The 16,547-nt window shown below is 48.0% G+C and overlaps 5 protein-coding genes across 5 annotated transcripts; 3 read left to right on the plus strand and 2 right to left on the minus strand.

The window, feature by feature from the left end:
- Window positions 1-344: 344 nt before the first annotated feature.
- On the plus strand, window positions 345-1,603 carry MCYG_07969 (uncharacterized protein; the record flags this gene model as incomplete). Its single annotated transcript, XM_002842840.1, has 4 exons — window positions 345-520; window positions 583-715; window positions 750-809; window positions 878-1,603. The coding sequence occupies 4 exons, from the start codon at window positions 345-347 to the stop codon at window positions 1,601-1,603; spliced, it is 1,095 nt and encodes a 364-aa protein (XP_002842886.1).
- A 602-nt stretch (window positions 1,604-2,205) lies between these two features.
- On the plus strand, window positions 2,206-7,704 carry MCYG_07970 (ankyrin repeat protein; the record flags this gene model as incomplete). Its single annotated transcript, XM_002842841.1, has 6 exons — window positions 2,206-3,135; window positions 3,191-3,436; window positions 3,490-3,808; window positions 3,863-5,600; window positions 5,671-6,656; window positions 6,740-7,704. The coding sequence occupies 6 exons, from the start codon at window positions 2,206-2,208 to the stop codon at window positions 7,702-7,704; spliced, it is 5,184 nt and encodes a 1,727-aa protein (XP_002842887.1).
- A 248-nt stretch (window positions 7,705-7,952) lies between these two features.
- On the minus strand, window positions 7,953-11,202 carry MCYG_07971 (KapG; the record flags this gene model as incomplete). The annotated part of the gene is made up of 3 exons (XM_002842842.1): window positions 7,953-9,744; window positions 9,794-10,323; window positions 10,420-11,202. The coding sequence occupies 3 exons, from the start codon at window positions 11,200-11,202 to the stop codon at window positions 7,953-7,955; spliced, it is 3,105 nt and encodes a 1,034-aa protein (XP_002842888.1).
- A 361-nt stretch (window positions 11,203-11,563) lies between these two features.
- On the plus strand, window positions 11,564-12,694 carry MCYG_07972 (RevA; the record flags this gene model as incomplete). Its single annotated transcript, XM_002842843.1, has 2 exons — window positions 11,564-11,574; window positions 11,863-12,694. The coding sequence occupies 2 exons, from the start codon at window positions 11,564-11,566 to the stop codon at window positions 12,692-12,694; spliced, it is 843 nt and encodes a 280-aa protein (XP_002842889.1).
- A 383-nt stretch (window positions 12,695-13,077) lies between these two features.
- Window positions 13,078-15,813, minus strand: MCYG_07973 (IBR domain containing protein; the record flags this gene model as incomplete). The annotated part of the gene is made up of 5 exons (XM_002842844.1): window positions 13,078-13,984; window positions 14,117-14,744; window positions 14,799-15,073; window positions 15,317-15,767; window positions 15,798-15,813. The coding sequence occupies 5 exons, from the start codon at window positions 15,811-15,813 to the stop codon at window positions 13,078-13,080; spliced, it is 2,277 nt and encodes a 758-aa protein (XP_002842890.1).
- Between the last annotated feature and the right edge of the window lie 734 nt (window positions 15,814-16,547).

The raw sequence follows: 16,547 nt of genomic DNA on the forward strand, positions 1-16,547 counted from the left end.
ACATGATAAATCATCTTGACTCGTCTGTTACCGCATCAGCTCGTGCATAAACTGATGCAAACACTCGACTCATCAACCAAATATTCCCTTCTTACATCCGTCAATTGAAATCTGTTCATTTTTTACCCCTTGAGAAGACGAGATCACATGACCTCGTCCGAAAAAAGAAAAAGAAAGAAAAAAGAAAAAAATATCAAAACAAATCACAAAAAGTGGAAGAAACAAAAAAGTTGCATGAACGAGGACAAGAAGAACATCTCGCGTATCTCGCGTCTCCGGTATATCACATCGTCGAGATAGCTCGAGTCCTTTCGATAGAGCTGTGTGCTGAAAGCTACGGAGAGATGTGCGATTCCCCGGCGCCACAGCCTGCCACGGCGAGCGGCAGCGGTAAGAAGCAGCGCGGAGAGCGATGGGGGGAGCAAGAGGACGCGAGATTTGTGAATCTCAGGATTGAGAATCCTGATATGTCGTGGGAAGAGTTTCAAAGGGTTCATACCTCCTACCCAGTTCTCGCAAGGTTAGCCGTCCGGATGTATCAGTCCAACTAATACTAACTAATTTGGATCTCTCTGCCTGTAGAAATTCTTCCCTCATCGTACAACAGCGGCTTTACTGTGGAGGCATTCGACCGTTAGTTCCCGGGTTTCCCGCGTGTTCTACTTTACCAGAGCTTCTACTTTTGATTCGGAGTCGGGATGCTCTGCTGTATAAGGTCCAATTGGTCTAACTTTGCCAAACAAAAATAGGTCCTGAGGGCGAGGATTGAACAGAAAAAGGCATCGGTTAGAGATGCAGCCTCTGGTGCGGTTAGTGCATTGTATACTTTCTGGTGAAGATTGGTTCCAAAGACTGATACCGTACATGAGTTAAAAAGGCAGCATCATCTTTCCAAGAACGCGAGACCATTTCTCCCTTCACTGAAAGTGACGATGACTCGGCGAGCCATATTTCATTTGAACCAGGCCGTTCACTTCGCCATCAGCGGGCTTATACGGAGAAGCCAGGGGACGAGCCAAGCACGAAGAGACGCCGGACCCTCCCGGCAAGGGCACGTCGTAGGCCCGTTCGTTTGGGTTATGAGGATGATACTCTGCCGCCGGAAGATGACAGGCTGGTCAAACTGCTGGACATGCTCAGCGCGGACGACTTTGCTAAAATCTATCAGAGGGCAAAAGCCTGTGTCGCAGAGACTAAGCGAGCTGAAACCGCGCTTCGCCAGAATACCGAGCTGGAACGTCGACTAAAGGAGACAGAGGCCGAGCTGCGAGAGCTTACGGACCGGATGAAAAATGATAATAAGAAGAATGACCAAGTGATGGAAGACCGGAAGGATATCAAGTACGAAGGCATTGACGTGGAGCTTACGGCAATGGACGACGACTCCAAAGCAAAGGTCAAAACTGCTTGGGACATCATTCATTCGAAGGTGCGCGACACCTTTACTCTTCGACAATGGGACGAGGCAGGCATGGGCCCTGCAGTGAATACAATCCAGCAAGTTATCGATAAACTCCTGGAGACGTCAGCTACAACAGCCCCAAACGGACATCCTGGGGAAGATGCCACCACCAATCAAAAGTCCCCTCTAATTGGAAATTGAAATTGAGCTCTGTCGACTGGGAGTTTTTTTTTTTTTTATCGCATTCTGTTTCTTGGTTTCCGGAGTATTTGGTTAGATTCTCGTTCAGCAAGTTGTATATATAATTTCAGCGCACATCAACTACCCCCAATTTTGAATTGATTGGAATCGCGGAACTTCGGCGTTTTTCTCCTCGATGGCCCCTTTCGATATAAACTTGGCTTGCCAGGAAGTGTAAGCGAGTGAGGCTCAGGCGGTTGTCTCAAGTCGCATCGTCGCGCCCTATCATCGCCCTTGAACAACTTCAAAACTGGGCCCTTCCCAGGCAGCAATGCCGCCAACACCCTCGTCCTCCATCCTTCACCAAGGCAGCTCTTTGCTTGCGTCGATGCATAAAGCGAATCGACTCTGTCTTCGGTCATATCACGTGTGTTGCTGCCTTGATCTAAATCCACTGATCCCCGTATCATCGCCGGCCGCGGGAAGATATATAAGAGGCCTGCTGCTCGACGGGATGAGAGAGAAGAATCATCTCATATGGCCTTTTATTCCCGTTCAATTTATCCATTGAGAAATAAATTTGCCTTGACCGTTTCGTTGAACCATCTTTGTGGCATCCAACAATGTCTTCTATACCATCCCTTCCCCAGCTGCCAGCGAAACACTCCAGCTTTTTAAGCTACATCGACGCGAACGGTAATAAGCCCATCGATGAGCTACTCAAGCCCTACAATGAGTACGACTCGGTGCTGCGTCAGGTTTTCGCCCAGGAGCCTTCTAATCCCATCCTGGCAGACAACTACATCAATGTTGTGCCATTGTATGGTGCCAATGGTGCAGCCGACCTTCGTGTTCAAGCTAGAGACTTGAGCTCCGAGCCAAAGGAAGTCTGTGAAAGGTATCTTTTACCTCTCAAGGACGAGGATCGGAAGCCTAATGGCTCCCCTGCCATTGTGACTACATTGAAGGAGTTCCAAACCAATTTTAACCTCTTCTCCGAGAGCTCCTTGAGCGATCTTGACTGGAACAATGTCGTCGCTGCGGGAAGCTCAGTTGTGTCGGCTCTCCTTCCTGTGCCAGAAGAGTATAGCGAATCGAAACGACAGCTACGCCATTTCTACCACGAAAAGTTTGCTCCTGCATCTGATGTTGATTTGTTCATCTACGGGCTTGACGAGGAACAGGCAATCGAGAAGATTAAACAAATTGAGCGCAAAATCAAGGACTCTATCTTATATGAGACTACATCGGTTCGAACAAAGAATACCATCACCATTGTCTCCCAGTACCCTACCCGCCATGTCCAGGTAGTTCTACGGATATACAAGTCGATTTCGGAAATCATCACTGGCTTTGATGTTGATTGCTCTTGTGTGGCATACGATGGCAAAAATGTCTATGCTGCTCCTCGCGCGGTTGCTGCTCTGGTCACTCAGACAAACCAAATCGACCTTACAAGACGTTCACCATCTTACGAGAACCGTTTATCAAAGTACTCACATCGTGGGTTTGAAGTCTACTGGCCTCAGCTAGATAGATCCCGCATTGACCCTGTAAGCATCCTCTGAGCCCTACACCAACGACAAATGAACTAACTTTGATCGTCAGACAATATTTGAACGGAGCTTTATGAGGACAACTGGCTTGGCTCGGCTCCTTGTTTTAGAACGGTTGCCGACATCAAGAGACCGAGAGCAGTACATGGAACAGCGGCGCAGGGAGCGTGGTCGCCCTCCTCAGACCAATGGCTTCTATCGAAATATTCGAAAATTAAGGGGTAATATCAAGAATAATTGGGAAGATGAAGTAGCGGAATGGGTGGATGCAGAAGAAATCTCCGACTACCATACAATTGTAAGGTTGATGATTCAAGCTAATGCCAAATATGCATACTCACTCTGCTATAGACAATCCCCTACGGAGAAAAATTCCATGCACGGAAAATTGAGAAACTACTCTATACCCATGACCTACTGCTAAACGCCGAGTGGAACAACCAGAAACGAGAGGTTACACTTCACCGTCACCCTGTGTTCTTTGGGAACGTTGAGGATATCATCCAAGACTGCTGTGGCTCATGCCCAAAGCCAACCACCCCTGAAGAAGAGGAGGTATGGGGAAAGGAAAGCAAAATCTACATTTCGGGAGACGTCTCTTTTATCAAAGATGACCCAGGCAGGCAAGCAATAGGAAGTTTCAACCCAATCACCGAAACAGACTGGACAGGTACATACACACCTATACGAAACCTTACTCTAACTAGCTAACAATTGATCACAGATATGGCTTATATCGGAAACACTACTCGCCTCTTCCAAGCAATTGCCGATGATGACATTGAAGCGGTGCGTGAATGGCTTGCACTGGAGGGCGCGGACCCAAATCGCCGTGATCATACCGGAAGAACTCCTTTGCATCTGGCGACAATGATTTCTACTCCAGAGATTGTACAGTGTCTTGTCGACCATGGTGCAAGGCTGATTGCACGTCTTGCGGATGGACGCATGGCTTTGCACCTTGCAGCGGAGCGCGGAAACGTTGAGATTATCCGTATCCTACTCCATAAGAGCGAAGAGAATGAAGAAGCGGAAGAAGCGAAAAAGGACCAGCAGCGTACGGCTACGAAAGATACCCAGAGCGAGAATGAAGACGTCGAGATGGAAGATTCCGACAACGTGGTGGTTGTGAACGAAGATCCCGAGAACTCTGACGATGATAAAATGTCCTTGGTGACTGGCTCTTTTGTCGACGTTAAGAAGGAAGATGCGAAAATAGGAGAAGAAGATAACGTCCCTGATGACGAGAAAGCATCTGAACCTGACATTATAGATATCAACACCATAGCTTGGGACAGCGGGTCCACACCTTTGCATCTTGCTATCATCCATGGCCATGCGGACGCTGTGAAGGAGCTTGTTTCTTCATTTGGAGCGGACGTACTCCTTCCCATAAAGCTCTCCGAACAAAATTATCGCGGTCCACGATCAATTCTTCCTCTAACTTTGCCCCTTAACCTGTCCTCTGATCAGGCGGCTGTCATGACAGAGACACTTCTTAAGCTGGGTGCTACTGCGGCACAAGCTGATTTCAGTGGAAGAACCCCCTTACACTACTTTGCGGCCTCTTCCTACCCAAGGCTTTTTGATACCCTCTCAAAACATGACCCTTCCGCTATCAGGAGGGCAATTGACCACTTAGCTGTCGAAGATGCTTACCATAGTCCCTACGCTGAATCGGCATTAACGGTTGCTCTGAATTCAAAGGCTCCGGGTATCGTTGGGAAACTACTCGACTTCGGAGCCTCTCCAGATATCAACTTCAGCAAATATATGAAAGCCGCTCTGCTTCAGAACGACGCTCTAAAAAACCAAGATGCAAAACAAAACCAAAACAACTTCCAACAAAATGTTACGCAACCAATAGTTACTGCTATAATGACAGATCAACCGTTAGTCGCCATACAGTTGTTAGAACATGGAGCCGACCCAAACACCCTCTCTACGCTTGGATATAGGATTCTGGGAAGTAACTATGCAAGCGACCCGGGAGAGTCGCTATTAGACCTCGTGGTTATGAAGATTTGTCATTTGCGAGAGTATAATGAAAGGTTTGACCAAAAGGCAGTCACTCCCTTAGAAAGTGATGAAACTTATCTGGCAGCGTATGCAGAGGGCAGCTACCAAATGTGTTTTGTTAAAGAACGTCTTGCCAGAGAGAAGGTCCATATAAAGAGGCAACAGAAGCAGTACGAAAAGTCAATGAAAGAAGCTGAGAATCGCAAAGGTCTGAAAGAGAAGGATTGTGCGGTTAAGGCACTCCTGCACGATTTCGAAACTCTCGAATCCGAGCTCGTTACGAAAGGGGCCAAGAAGTTCAATGAACTACACCCAAGCGCCCGATACCCCGAAAGACCTCCCGTTAGGGGTTATGAAGGTTGGAAGCCAGAACCATTTAAGATTGAATTCAATTTCAGTACACCTGATCTTTCGGACGGTAGGAAGGAGGGCTATATAAAACTGTAAGTTTTAACATGCTCATAGAGTCTGTTTCTACCCCCTGGATATTTGTTGCTGCTAATAACTTGATAGATTCGAAGCAGCATGGTCAGGCGACTTAGAAACCATCAAGTCTTTAACACTGGAGATGTGGGGTCCTAACAAGGAAATGTCACCTCTCGTAATCGCTGTGGACGAGCGAATGGGGGGTTCTTCTCCCTTTTCATTAGCACTTCTCCGCGGCCACTTCGATGTTGCAAAGGCCATTCTTCAAATAGTTCGAGCACAGTACAAACCAAAGGCTACTGCTCAACAGACCTACCGCATGGAGTCTGACGATGAGAGTGATAGATCCGACAACGAAGAATCAGACGAAGGGCTTCGCATTACGGGTGAGAGTGTATGCGATGAACTAACCATTGACAACATTGGTGAAGTGGCGACGCAGGCAGAGAGTGATATTTCACCTCTTCAAGTCTTACGATTGGGCTGCAGAGCCGGCCTTATTATGGGTCCCAACGCCAACAAACCGTCTTTCGGCCGCCCTAATCTTTTCAGTTTTGCCATAGAGCAGGACAACCTTGCATTGCTAAGGTTCCTTCTGGATCTTGGACAGTCTGAAATTGTTAGTGGCGCTGAAGATGGTCCTTACGAGTTACTGTCTGCCGCCGACTTCAGCGACGCAATACGTGATGGGCAGCCCCGATGCCTTGCTGAAGTCATTAGTCGGACGGGAGCCCAACTCCCACTGAACAAGTTTGTGGAAGAAAGTGGGATTACTCTTAAAAGAAAACCAAAATATTACCAAGGCCTATCGATCGACGGGAAGAAGCGTGAAGACTGGGCTGCAGCTGCAGGGCAAAGTGTTCCTGTACTCAAGAACAACGAATCGGAGATACCTCTTCTTCGGGCTGCACTCTCTGGGAAAGTAGCCAATGTAGAGTGGTTCCTCAGTACAGCCCCAAAGAGACATTACATGGAATACGCAAATTCCAACAAGCAGGATAAGCGGCTGAGAAAGTTAGCACAGATGCCCGATGGCATCGATGGATTTATTGAACGATGGCTAACTTCAAGAAGTGAGTTCTTATATTCTGTTTGTTGTAACTGCTGAATGTTGATTGATATTGGTTACAATTGGGACTAACTCTGAGGCGTTTAGATGAGCTTCTCCTTCACTGTGCTATTATGGCTAGTGAAACTGACGAGGCCGTGAAGCTTGTTCACTACATTGTAGAGAATGTCCCCAACTGCCTTGAAAGAAAATCATCCAATGGATACACGCCATTGCTCCTAGCTTTTTCCAAGCGGAGAGCCCTCTTTGCTAAAGTGCTCATTGAAGCTGGAGCCAACCTCGAAGCTCGCGATGTACTGGGTAATAACATTCTCCATTTACTATTCCGACCCAATAACGAATTCTCTACTTCCGAGACGGGTTTCGAGGAGCTACTTAGCTTGATAGATCCTAGCCTGGTTGCTTCACTTCTTAGCTGTCGCTCCTCAGATGACCCCGGAGCACTTACACCTTTCGCTTCTTGGATTCATATCTTAACCAGGCACAACAGGGTGGACGACAAGACCGTTGGGCTCACCAAGAAATTACTTGACTTTGCCGAACCAACAGGGCAAAGTCATCTCGAACTGCTTGATGGTTCTGGAAACGCACCTATTCATAGAGCTGTTAGGGCTCCAGTACCACGTCTAGTCAGACTGATGCTGGAGCGCCGCCCAAGCCTTCTCACTATAGAGAATTCAACAGGAAGCACTCCTATGGAACTCGCAAGGGATGCATGGGCCACCAAAGTCACAACAAACCCTCCAAGGTTGCCCTCGCGCGTGTTCCATAGGTGGCAAAGACCTAATGCTCCAGCCATTATTGGCCGAGACCCCGAATCATTCGTTCCTGGGGAGAATGACACAAACGATGAAACGCGCTCAAATGTTGAATTAGTTTACGACATATGCCTTGAGATATCGGCTAAGCAAAATCAAAGAAAGAGGAAGCTGGTTAGCCTCCTTGAGGCCAACGAGGTTGCAAAACGAGTGGAGAGACGGTTAAGGCCAATGTATACGTATAGGAGAAATTCCGAAGAGGATGAAGTTTCTCGGTGGCACAACAAGTATTGATGGATCGCTTGAGTCCAAGTGTTAGGGGTGTAAATCATTTTAAGCCAATAATTATATAGTAATTCTTACCCAATATAAGTTTTGATTACTTACCTTCGGCTCTACAGTCTACCTACGAGTAACATAAATACTCCAAAACACAGGTAGGGTAATATTGTATTTCATTGCTGTCTTAAAATCTTGTTGGGCATTTCGTTAAGTCATGTATTGCATCATGGAAATTAAAAGGAGTAGGAAGTGTGTGTATCTCAAGAGGACAAGCTCTGTAGTCTGCCTTGTTCAGCTGGAGTGAGCGCAGAGAAAATCTCCTGGAATCTAGGTGTAGAAGCAGTTTCGGTGAAGAACTGTGTCAAAAACGCCTGTGTCTCGTCATCTCTCTGTCGTGTAGCGAGTGCTCCAGCATCTCCTTCAGCGCCGTAGCTCATCAACTCCTGCTTCGTGATGCCGAGGCCCAAATCCAGGAAGTCATTTTTAGTTGGGAGGTCTTCCCAGTCATCGTTCTCATCGTCGCTTTCGAGATCTTCCAGTTGGTTTCCTGAGAGGCCGGCAGCGCCTCGGATATCTCTAGCCCCCGATGCGGAAGACAGCTCTTCAATAAGGACTTTGATAATTTTCAACGGCGCCGGGATAATGGTATATCGATCTGGGTTCTTGCGGGATTGAGACCGGGTCTTGATTCTGCCTGTATCTTGAATGATGAGCTCGCCTTTGACTTGTATTTCCGCGATACGGGGGTCGTCAAGTTGGTAGAGTTTAGATAGAGCAATAACATTCTGTCTAATCTCGTCGTATCCGGCGAAAGTGACGGAGTTCTCGAGCCATTTAGCCAAGACGACATGGAGACCAGATTGACCGTTGATGTCGAGCTGGGCGAGGAAGTCAATGACGTCTCGGGTATTGACGAGGGATAAGCGAGCGAAGACAAGGATAAGGCTTTGAATCAGCTGGGCCTTTTCCGCAGTGGCCAGTCGCTGGGCAACAGCGCGTAGAAGCTGAGGTAGGTATGGGCCTAGCTTCTCTGCACCGGCCTTCTCGACCAACTCTGCGGCAAGCTCGCCGACCTCGGATGCAGCATTATCGTCCACTGCAGAGCCAAGGAGACGGTCGATAATAAACAAAACTGTTTCGATTGCACCCTTTCCGGTCTGTGGGTCTTGCCAGGCAAAGAACTGATTTGGATCACGCTCCAGCATATGCTTGACGGCTAGGGTTGCGGAGGGAAGAAGTTCACTATCACCAGATCCGAGCAGCAGGCGATTCAACTTTGGCATTACAGTTGCAATCAGTCCCTGTGGGAGCGGCTGCAGACCATTTTCAGCAAGAGCTCGTAAAAGGTCGGTGGCCAAGTTTGTCAACGAATTCTCCTGTGTAATATTTCCAACATCAAGAGCGCCAGTCAAAGGAGGAAGTACTTTCTCGCACAAGCTAACATACGCATCCGATCCCTGAGCAGCGATGTGCTGGACGATTTGTTCAAACGTTTCGGTCACAATCATGGCTAGCTGGAAGTTCCCTGCACCAGCACTGGCGATGTTGAAAAGGACATCCAATGCAGTCGAAGTGAGAACGATGTTAGCGTCAACCAGGATGGTGTCGCGTAACGTATCTGCTAAGGTGAATTTAAGATCATCTCCTTCGGAGAAATCACGAAGGTCGTGGCTAGAAATAAAGTCTGCAAGTATCGACAGCACGGGTACCTGGAAAGGTGCTGCCGTCGCTTGAGGGAGGGCAGGCAAGAAGTCTTGCAGGACTCGAATGCAGGAGACTTTAACGACCTCCGATGGGTCATCTCGAATAGCCTGGACAGCGGCTTCAAGATACGGCACTGCGGATTGATAGAATCCTTCTCCGGCAGTCTGTGCAAGAATACCTGCAACAAGGTAGCCTCTGGAACGAAGGAAAACCTCATCCTGCTGGATGCAAAACTTGACGAACTCGTTGAAACTGCTGGCTAGGTCGGCAGAAATGGTTTGATCCACATCACTGAGGTCTCGAAGTAGCTGGTTGAGAATAAACAGAGCAGCTTCACGGTATTTCCATCTAAAAAGGTGTAAGTTATAATAATGAAAGTCTTGTGGGGGTGACATACCCAGTACTGGGATCCGCGAAGAGGGAGTTGGTGTACGAAAGTAGGCCGTCAACAGCAGCACGCTTCAGCCATTCTCCGAGTCTGATGACAAGGTCACCACCGCAGGTTCTAGGAGTGTAGTTGGCTGTAACGGAGGTTTCCTCGGAAAGGTACAGGTTGACATCGATATCCCAGAGGCCTTCTTCTTCGGTGGTGATCTGGGCGTAAGACACGACTAGCTTCATCATCTCTGGCAACCAGCTTGAAGAGGAGGCGGTAGCTCCAGCAAGCTTTAACTGGTTCTCCAGTTCAATTCTGACAGGCGGTGCGCGAAGCAAGGCTTGTAAGAGGTCTAGTTCCTCCAGAACCAAAAAGTCAAGTGTGTATGGAAGGTTATCTGCATCCTCGAGACGGCCCTGTCTCTCGTCGTGAATATAGAGCTGCTGATATGCGTCTTGGATGGTGGTCAACTCGGTCCAGATGGTGTGGAAGAGTGTGGTGCTCTTGGTTGTAAGTAAGGCGGGCAGGACAGTTCGGACTTTCATAATAGTCTATAATTCCAAGTGTTAGTAACGGTCCAGCATATAGATAAGTCGGAATTCTTTTTGCAAACATGCCTTGACAACTTGTGATTTCAGGGCAATGACACCGCGCCACTGCTGCGGGATAGGGGCGTCTGTGGCCTCCTCCTCCTCTGAGGGCATGGCTGGGAGCGGCTCCTTGATGGTAGCAATGAAGAACGGCAACCATCCATCGAGAGCCTCGTCCATAAACTGTCTGACCTCGATCTTGTGCTGCTCGATGACCATCTCCAGAGTATCCAAGCAGGCTCTGAAGGTCGAAACGGCAAGTGCCCGCAATATCGGTTTGCGCGAGGTATTAGTCGCAACGTTGAACACCGTCGACACCAGCTCTCTAGCCACCTTGAAGAACTGTTCTTCACTGAATCCTGTCTCCACCAGGTCGGACAGGACCTTCAGGGCGCCGTGGAGCTGGACATCTGTGCTGTTGGGGATAATCTGCAGCAGCGTCGGCAGTATCTCGGGCCAGTCTTCCGGGAAATCAGCACTGGCGATGCGGCTGACGACCAGACTGGCTGAGGTCTTGACCTTGCGGTCATCCTGCTCTGGCGAGGTAGCTAGCTCGAGCAGAACGCGTCTGAGATGTGCCTTGTTCGCGTCGTTGACCAGGACCTGGCCCTTGAAATCATCGAGCTGCGAGGACCATGCTGAATTGATGAAGGTACGCAGAACAACGAGAGCAGACTGTCGCAGAGGAACGGGAACCGAGCTATGTGATGCTATCGAGGCGAGGGACAGGGGGAAGTTCTCGTTCGAATAGAGGCTCTGTAGGCGTAGCTCAGCGTTCTTTCGAGTGTCTGCGGCGGCGTTTTGGGTATCAGAGAGAAGCTGGAGGAGCTCTTGATCCATGATGACGCCCTGTAAGCCGTTCACAAGCAAGCTGAGAAAGAGACGGTCGAGTTGACCTGCTGGTTGTCTGCGAACCGCGATGTTGTTTTTTTGTTGTAATTCGCGATGTGAAGAAATATTTTATATGGCGAGTTTCCCTTTTAGGCGGGGTCAACTAGTCAAGTGTCAAAGAGCTCGACATAAAAGAAAAAAAATATTAATAAATATATAAAAATAAAATAAAAGATGTTAATGTAGATAGACAATAGATATAAGATAGAGTGAACATTTGGATGTATTATTTGGTCAGTTATGGGCTTCTATAGGCAGCATTTAATGTGTTCAATTCAATGCTGTGGTCTATCAAATTCATCTTTATAGAATGAATGGATCGTAGTTAGCAGTGTACGTCATTCTCTATATTATTTACAGTATTCATGGCATCCATAGCATTCATATAGGCTGTAGCTGTTGTTCCAATACATGTATAGATGTTGATATCAGTTCTATAGTTGTTGACTTGACAGACCCAAGTATTCACACAGCAAGGTCAAGATCTCCCAGCCATCTTCAGCAAGCAGTAATATAGCATCCTCTCTCTTATTTCACCTTTTCTCTTCACATCATCTTCTTTGCTTCAGATGTTTTCTTCGTCTTTTTCTTTTGCTGTTTTATATCTAGTGGTCACGTGATTGCTCTATTCAAAACATCCCAAAAACACGAAGACGAAGACGAAGAAGAAGACGAAGAACAAAGAGAGGAAGAAGTGAGACGGAGAAACGCTGCCATGGCAGAGACAGGTAGCCGCCCAGAGACTTACGCCGCCCTGGCCGCTTCTCTCTCCTCGTTTCTCGCCGTCAGCATACACCAGATACTCTTCCTGCGCTCTATATACCCCCAGCCCACCTTCTTGTCAGTCAGACAGTTCAACCAGCCAGTTCGCCAGTCAAGGCATCCCAAGGTCTGTAGCTGGGTTAACGATGCCTGTGCCGCTGTCGAGACACAGCTGCTCAAATCGACCGTTGCCTCGGTAGCAGTTGTCATCCTGTCGGTCTCATCAAACAGGCCCATGGAGAAGTACACCTTTGACCTGTCTCAGATCCCCAAAGTGGCGCGCGGAGACATACATACTCCCTTCGAGAGCTCCAGGAAGAAACAGCAGCAGGGAGATGCAGGTGTCATACCGCAGGTTGATCTGGAGGCGCAGTTCCGTGCCGTCCTTCATCGACTGTCCTCTGCCTGCGCGAGGCTAGCTCCCTTACCGCCAGACGAGGAGTATCTGCCTACCCTACACATCGTCCTACGGCCGGACGCTGAGGCGCCAGCTGGCATGGACAAGGACGACCAGCAATGGATAGCTGCTGAGCCGGAGTCTGGGCATACCGGTGATCGATCGAAAGCATCCCGTGCAAAGACGGTACCTGTCCGCACCGTTGATGCGGGAGAGATGAAGCTCGAGGTCTGGATTGAAGAAGCTAGTACCAAGTTCGACCTTACCAGCAGTGCCCATTAGCTGTCTTCAATAAATTAAAATATATGGATAATTTTTAATTAACCGTGGCAATATATCTATTAACCCGTTATACAACCCTGTCCGTGAACCGTTACCCCAAAAAATGCTCAAATGTATAGAAGAATGCCACGCCAACTGAAGAAAAGATATAGAAAAGATACATACTTGGGCAAAAATAACCGAACCCAAGTTGCAATGAGAAAGGCAAAGGGGAACTAGAAGATGGTAGGGGAGGGCTTTCACCAGGCCAAGAGGTGTATTAGATCAAAAATATACCCAACCAAACAGCACAAGAACGCCGTTACCTTAACATCGCCTCGTGTCTAAATGCAGAAAATAATAAAAACATGCTAGTGAAGAAAATATCGCCAAAACCTGCTATGTCAACGCCGAGCTTGGGGATGTGGATTGTGATGGCCACCGTGTCGAGCATGTTGATGAGTAGCATAATAAATGGCTTGAGCATTCTGGTCTGCATGAGGTTGCGCCGCTCCATTTCTGTTTCCAGCATTGTCAGGGACGCGGTGGTTGGGGTTACGTGCAGGCAGAGGAGGATCAGGAAAATATATCTGTCGTCCGTTGTCATCATAATATCGCGCCTCCTCCGGATTATTATTAATAACGGGGTGTCCTTGATATTGAATGACTGGTATCCCTGGTGGTGGCGGTTGGGGTACATAGCCATATCTCTCATACCAGAACGGCTGTGGAAGAGCACCATGGGCGGTATCCCACGCTGTCGGTAAAACACCTACCCTTCCTACGACTTGGAACTGTACCGGTCGCTGCGCTTCTACTACCCCTCCTTCTGCCACCGCTGCTATCTCCGGGCGTTGAGCGTTCTGTGGCTCGGGCACTGCCACCGCTGCTGCCGCCAGGTGCCGGAAATTGGGTGGTTCAAGTGCTGCTGGGTATCGGAAGTTCAGTGGTTCAAGCGCCACCCTTGCTGGTGCTGCTGGGGGTCGGACGTTCGGTTCAGGCGCTGCCTGCGCGCCAAGTTGTTGTTGGTTTTGAAGCCGCCCATCATCACGTCTATTGTTCTGAGCTTGCTGCGGCGCCTGCTGGTGCACGGCATCATGGAGAACTGGTACCTGCGGTTGCCGTGGTGGTAAGCCAAATCTGTTCCAGTCGGCCTCATCAATAAGATGATGACGAAATGGCAAGGGAGCACTACGAGTTTCAGTAGATGAAGGGGGTTTGACGCCAATATCCTCTTCTCTAAGTTCTGGGTTCTCCTTTAGAACTTTGTCAACCGCCGTTCGGTGCGCCTTGGTTAGTTCGTCATGATGCCTACTTATCGGCAAATAAGTATCATGGAGTAAGCATTTGCTTGAGCCCGCCATTTCAGCAAAGTGCTTATATCCGCTCTTCGTAATGTTCTGTTTGCAAACATAACACATAACTGTCCTGCATTTGGCACACCACATCTTGTTGCATCCATATTCTTTGATAATCGGGGTTTTGCATTTTTCATTGGGGCAGATGCGGATAATGGCTTCACTCATAGCCTCTTCGATCTTCTGCCTTATGGGTACATGTTTTTCCTTCTCCATCTCCTGGCAGGTCTTTGGAATATGCGAAACTCTATGGCACTTTCGGCAACTAACCCTCATACATTCGGGCTTCAGGCAGCGGAATTCACGGTTTTCCTCAATTGGCGGGTATATCGCTTTATAGTCACAGAATGGACATTCTTCAAGGTCCTCCAGACCGGCTTTGTCTATCTCTTCGCGTTGTTGGAGATCAGAAAGTTTTTTCATCAAAGTGCCTCCGATTGATTTGACCAAATGGTCCTTGCTGAAATTTGCCTTACACCCACTCATGTCCATGCACTGGATATCGTACTTCATCATTCCAATCTGAATTTCGGCGTTGAATTTAATGCATTTCCAGCAAAACGGGTGGGCTTCTGTGGCGGTGCAAGTTATCGTCCGGTTAAGTGGAGTATCGGTATAGCAGCAATGGCATTCAATCAGCCCGCCTGTGGCAGTATGGTAGGCAAGATTCTGATCTTCTAGCTTCAAATGCCGCTCCTTGGCGGCCCGCGCCACTACAGAAATATCAGCTATATTCAGCAAGCAAAAATCAGGGGGGATTATAGTACTAGTGCGACGCGTCCGCTCCGCTCTGGCGTCCTGGATCTCTAAATGTGTGTCTTTGGTCTGGTGCTTAGCCACTTCTTTCGTAAGGGAAGCTATTGCTTTCGAGTTCTTAAAACCAGGTTCCTTTGTATAAGGTTTGGGATTCAAGGTCTCATATGTAGCTTCCTTCTTGTCTAGTTCCAGGTATGCGTTATACAGACAACCATTATTCATATTTATGAGATCGACGATATAAGGCATAGGTACCAGAGGGAAGTCAAGCTTCAAAAGAGATTTACTGGACAGAGTTAGTAAGGTTGTGCTCCAATATATAGCGGGAACAGTGAAGGCTGAGCGGTGATATAATGACTTTCTCCAGGGTAATCTCCAGGATATCAAAGTGCATATGTCTAAGTTTAGAGACCCTTCACTGCGAGAAAACAAACCGAAATAGTTATAGGGAGTCGGAGATGGTGTAAGTCCTGGAAGGGGGTTTTTCTAAAAAGCGAACAAGCTGAAAGAGAAACAATTCGGAACTTACCAGCATTTCCAATAGCGTGTATCTCTCTTGACTTGATCGCCATAGCCCCATCGAGTCTTCTTGCCTTTGTCCTCGGCTAGTTTACGCCTTTTTGAATCATTTTTGGTAGGGTAAGCCTCCTTCTGAAGGATGGCATCGACCATGGCTTCTTCACATATACGTATTTTCCTCGCTAACATGTCTTGGTAGAGGGTAGTAAGATATCGAGGGCATATGTCCGGGAACAAGGTAAAGATGTTCTTTAAGCCTGTCTGGGTCAATCCCGACTTCGAGGTCTTATTATCACCCCGGTCAGGGACTAGGAGGCTAATAAGGAAACCCATACCATCATCGTCGTGACTCTCCGATGAAGAGGCCCCTCTGCCACCAAAGCCAGGCGGGCCATAACCATCGTCGAACGACAGATGCTTCCGCTTCATCTCGTTTTCAATAGAATTTTTTGACCATTGGCCTGCCCTGCGTGTTAATCGAGTCAACTTACGAATAGCTCTGTGCATGATGAAGGGTAATAAAAAACTGATAAGAAAATATATAATATGGAATACAAGATATAAAATAGCAGAGATGGTAAGATAAGAAGACTCCGAACGTAATACTGCATAATATAGTGCGCATAGACTATAGCAAAACCAGGAGTGCCCAGACGGAAGTAGATAGTAGGGAAATAAAGTAGACTGTCCAACTCCGCCCTTGAGAGAGCGGACTGAAGACTGTAATATGCCCACGAATGAAAGGGAAAAAGAAAACAAATTACCTTGCGAGAGAAATGTGAGAGTACCAGTCAGGTTTCCGGTCTTCGGCTGCTAAGACGTCAATCAACTAGAAGAAGGTTGCGCCGGTAACGCTGAAGGTTACTTCAGCAGGTTCCTCTAGCTCTAGAAGAGTCTAGCCGCCCGGAAATGATGCAACGGGAGCAGAAAACAGGAACTTAGGGCCGAGTTGCTCTACAGTCGAGTCCTGATAAACAACAGATGGTTCCTTTATGCCCAAATTGCGGCACAGCGTTGGGGTGTTTGGAGGTGTTCATCTGTAGAAAGTGTCTTAAGAGACATCCACGCTGCTGATATATACCATACAGCCAGTGAATTCGCCCAGTGGAATATCCGGTTTCAGCCTCTCTACGGAGTATCCCTTCACTTCTGCTTTTCTGGTCTTCTTCTTCTTTGTAGTTCGTTGATTTTCTATTTTTCTCGACGTTGGGTGGTTTATGCCAAGACTTTACCGCCCGCGC

The sequence above is a fragment of the Microsporum canis genome, genomic scaffold, assembly GCF_000151145.1.
Source record: "Microsporum canis CBS 113480 supercont1.8 genomic scaffold, whole genome shotgun sequence".
Taxonomy (NCBI): domain Eukaryota; kingdom Fungi; phylum Ascomycota; class Eurotiomycetes; order Onygenales; family Arthrodermataceae; genus Microsporum; species Microsporum canis.